The sequence below is a fragment of the Lindgomyces ingoldianus genome (genome assembly GCF_010093535.1).
Source record: "Lindgomyces ingoldianus strain ATCC 200398 unplaced genomic scaffold BDR25scaffold_14, whole genome shotgun sequence".
Classification (NCBI taxonomy): Eukaryota; Fungi; Ascomycota; class Dothideomycetes; order Pleosporales; family Lindgomycetaceae; genus Lindgomyces; species Lindgomyces ingoldianus.
Genome location: NW_022985175.1, coordinates 1,194,957 through 1,199,210, shown reverse-complemented (window position 1 = coordinate 1,199,210; position 4,254 = coordinate 1,194,957). Strand labels below are relative to the sequence as shown.

Genomic DNA, 4,254 nt, shown 5'->3' with positions numbered 1-4,254 from the left:
TGACATTCTACGCATGATGGCCGACATGGAGCGAGTCGAGCGGGAGCTGCTGGTTGACCCAGCTTTTTTCACCGCCCTGCCAAGTCGCCTACCAGAGCTAGTCGAGCACGTCGAGATCCTGCCCAAGAAGATGAAAGCGACCAACGAGCTGAGCTGCTATCGATACGCAGTGGTGGTCCACGTCAGGCCTCGAGGCCAGCAAGAGCAGAGCATTCACTACATTGAACAAGAGAGATGGTTTGACTTTGCGGAGCGCAAACTAGATCGCCAGTCTCTCTTAGAGCAGCTCCACACTTCCTCCACCTCATCTCCAATCGCGGTAAGCAACATCCCTCACAGCAAGACCATTGTAAGCCGCTGCCTTGTCGCCTCGCTGGACACTGCGGCATCAGAGACAACAGCTCAGCAGGACTGGCTTTCCTCTGTGTACAAGGAAGCACAGCATGTCCCCGCCCTTTCTGCCACTGACTTGGTTGACCTTGCTGAAGAAGCCGGCTACCGAGTCGAGATTAGCTGGAGCAGGCAGCACTCACAGCAGGGTGGTCTAGACGCTGTCTTCCACCGGTATCAGCCCCAGTATGGAGCGAAGCGGGTGATGTTCCGGTTCCCTAATGATGACGTGGGTCGACCGCTGCACAATCTCACCAGCAGGCCGTTACGGCACCAATTCCTGCAGAAAACCCAACAGCAGTTGCAGGAGATGCTTGAGGCCCAGCTTCCTACTTACATGATTCCTCAGAGCATTACTGTCCTAGAGTCAATGCCAATTACCCAGAACGGCAAGGTCAACCGCAAAATGCTCGCGCTACAACAACAACAAAAAGAAACATCTAATCATGGCATTAAGCTGCATCAGGACCTATCAACAGCACAAAGGACGATGCAGCAACTGTGGGCTAGCGTGCTGGGCATCGAGGCGCAGAGAATTCGCCTGGACGACAGCTTCTTCCGCCTTGGCGGCGACTCGATCGCGGCTATGAAGTTAGTCGGTGAAGCTCGCAGAATGGGAATGCACCTGAGCGTGGCAGACATATTCCGAAATCCTATACTCGCAGACCTGGCTGGCTTAGATTACAGTCATAGTGGCAGTCCTGCCGAAGAAATTCTTCCCTTTTCTCTACTAGGCGAAGAGGCGGACGTGGCTACCGTCCGCGAGGAAGCGGCCGCCAGCTGCAACGTTGACGTTGGCCTTGTTGAGGATTTGTACCCATGCTCGCCGCTGCAGGAAGGGTTGCTGTCGCTGACTTCGAAGAGAGCGGGCGATTACATCATGCAGGGCGTGCTAGAGCTACGGGCCGACATGAGTGAAGAGACCTTTCGGACGGCTTGGGAGCGCATTGTCCGGTCGACGGCAGCCTTACGCACGCGTATCGTGCAGGATAGCAAGCTTGGCCTTCTGCAGGCCGTGATGGCAGAAGACATCCGATGGACAGAGGCTGAGGAACTCCAAGAGTATCTCAAGAAGGACAGGTCGGTCTCTATGGGACTCGGTGATCCCCTGACACGCTACGCTATCGTCAAGGAAGCCGAGGGAGGAAAGCGCTGGATGGTGTGGACGATTCACCACGCGCTGTATGACGGCTGGTCGCTGCATCGAATCCTGGACGCCGTTGCAGAAGTATGCAATGGCGGCGTGGTAAAGAAGCAGCCTGGTTTCCACGCCTTCGTCAAGTATCTCGGCCAGCAAGACCAAGACGCGGCTGCGGCGTACTGGCACTCCGCTCTGGCTGACTGCCAAGCGGCACCGTTCCCTCCGCTGCCAGCGGCGGTGCAGCAGCCGGTTGCAGATGCTATGATGGACTATCAATGTCCTCCGCTTCCCAAAGCACCCTCTGACACGACGACATCAACGCTTGTCCGCGCCGCTTGGTCCATCATCGCCAGTCGATACACCAACTCAGACGACGTGGTGCTCGGCTCTACAATCACGGGACGCAATGCACCTGTCGCTGGCATCGAAGCTATGATCGGGCCCACCATCGCCACCGTTCCAGTCCGAGTGCGAGTGACAAGCGATCAAACAGTGTCCGCTTTCCTGAACGCCTTGCAGCAACAGGCGACGGACATGATCCCTTACGAGCAGACGGGGCTGCAACGGATCGCCAAGGTGGCAGCAGGCGCGCGTCATGCCTGCGGCTTCCAGACGCTGCTTGTAGTGCAACCCGGAGATATTGCGCGCGAGAGTAACAACGTGCTAGGGAATTGGCGCGGCCACTCCGAGCTGCAGGACTTCACGACGTACGGGATGATGCTGCAGTGCACGCTGGCCGCAGAAGGGATACGGATCACAGTAAGCTTCGACGAGCGGGCGGTGGAGGAGTGGCTGGTCAAGAAGCTGCTGGACCAGTTCAGCTATGTCATGTGGCAGCTGGCTAGAGCGGATTCAGAGACAATGATAGCGGACATCGACGCCCTCACGCCAGAGGACAGACAGGAACTATGGGTATCGAACTGCGAGATACCAGCGGTCGTCGACCGATGCGTTCACGATCTGTTCGCAGAGCAAGCAATGGCGCGGCCTGAAGCGCCTGCCATTTGCGCGTGGGATGGTGAGCTCACATACGGCGAGTTAGATGCGCTGTCGACTAGACTGGCAAGCCATCTCGTCGGGTTGGGTGTCAAGCCAGAAGACATTGTACCGCTTTGCTTTGAGAAGTCGATGTGGACCGTAGTCGCGATGCTAGCTGTGATGAAAGCTGGTGGAGCGTTTGCACCCCTAAACCCAGAGCATCCAAGAACCCGCCACAAGGAGATTGTAATGCAGACAGGAGCCACCGTGGTGCTGACATCTGAGCAATACGCGACACTCTGGGAACATGCAGACCACACTGTAGCTATCGTCAGCGGACCATCCATCAACCAGCTGTTTAGCAGGGTCGATGTGACCCTTTTAATGGTGAAAACAAGTAACCCTGCGTATGTGATGTTCACATCAGGAAGTACTGGTACACCCAAGGGTGTTGTGTTGGAACATCGAGCAGTCTCTACGAGCTGCTTGGGCCATGGAAAAGCACTCGGACTAGCACCACACAGTCGAGCTCTTCAGTTCGCATCGTACACCTTTGATGCATGCATCAACGAAATCATCACTACGTTAGTTCTTGGCGGCTGTGTGTGCGTCCCGTCTGAGGACGATCGTCGCAATGATCTTGTCAAGGCCATCAACACAATGGACATAAACTGGGCGTTTCTCACTTCCACTGTTGCACGATTGCTGGGGCCGGAAGGGGTATCTTCACTTCAAACGTTGACTCTTGGAGGAGAGAAGGTCACCTATAATGATTGGAAGATATGGGTTGGCCATGTTCAAGTGATGATTGCATATGGTCCTACTGAGTGTTGCGTATGGTGTACATCTTACCCCGCAGTTCAGTCTTTTAATTCAGGCACCATTGGAAAGTCCATAGCTTCCGTTGGCTGGGTAGTGGACCCAGAGGACCACCACAAGTTGGCTCCTATAGGATCGATCGGAGAGCTCTTAGTTGAAGGACCAATCCTCGCCCGCGGCTACCTCAACGATGTCGAGAAGACAAATGCATCATTCATCTATAATCCCGCCTGGCTGCTGAAGGGTAGTGCAGGCCATCCCGGGAGGCAAGGCAGGATGTACAAGACGGGCGATCTGGTCTACTACGGGCCTGACGGCAATCTGGTCTATGTGGGCCGCAAAGACGAACAAGTCAAGGTGCGGGGCCAGCGAGTCGAGCTCGGCGAGATTGAGCACAACATGCAGAGGTGTATTCCCGAGGCCAAGCAGATAGCAGTGGAAGTGATCTTGCCAGGGGGAGAAAGGGACAACGCAATGCTAGCAGCGTTTCTGCAATTGGACATTGAGACGGATAGTGCAATTTTAACAGACAAGGCGGTTGAGACTGGCTCGCTGGCGAGAGTTATCTTGCCAGTCGAAGCAGACAAGAAGCTGGCGGAGCGGCTGCCGAGCTACATGGTACCGGACGTGTACTTCGCCGTTGCACAGCTACCGATGACGGTGTCCGGAAAGACGGACAGGAAGCGACTGCGGGAGATCGGGGGGTCGTTCTCAGCTCAGCAGCTGGCGGAGATGCGGACATCAAGTCAGGGACCGAAACGACTGCCATCGACCGAGGCAGAAAAGGCGATGCAGCAGCTATGGGCGAGGGTGCTGGGAATTAAGCCGGAGAGTATTGGTCTGGACGACAGCTTCTTCCGCCTCGGCGGTGACTCGATCGAAGCCATGAAGCTAGTCGGCGAAGCTCGCAGGATGGAGATGCAGCT

General features: G+C 55.9%; 2 protein-coding genes across 2 annotated transcripts; both read left to right on the top strand.

Annotated features, from left to right (window-relative positions):
* Nucleotides 1-130: 130 nt before the first annotated feature.
* BDR25DRAFT_223775 (uncharacterized protein) lies at nt 131-676 on the top strand (the record flags this gene model as incomplete). The annotated part of the gene is made up of 1 exon (XM_033685124.1): nt 131-676. A coding segment is annotated over one exon (546 nt), but the record flags the coding sequence as incomplete, so codon positions are not given.
* A 141-nt stretch (nt 677-817) lies between these two features.
* Nucleotides 818-4,152, top strand: BDR25DRAFT_334054 (amino acid adenylation; the record flags this gene model as incomplete). The annotated part of the gene is made up of 3 exons (XM_033692901.1): nt 818-1,339; nt 1,379-3,946; nt 4,009-4,152. The coding sequence occupies exons 1-3, from the start codon at nt 881-883 to the stop codon at nt 4,150-4,152; spliced, it is 3,171 nt and encodes a 1,056-aa protein (XP_033548310.1). The 5' UTR covers nt 818-880.
* Nucleotides 4,153-4,254: the final 102 nt, after the last annotated feature.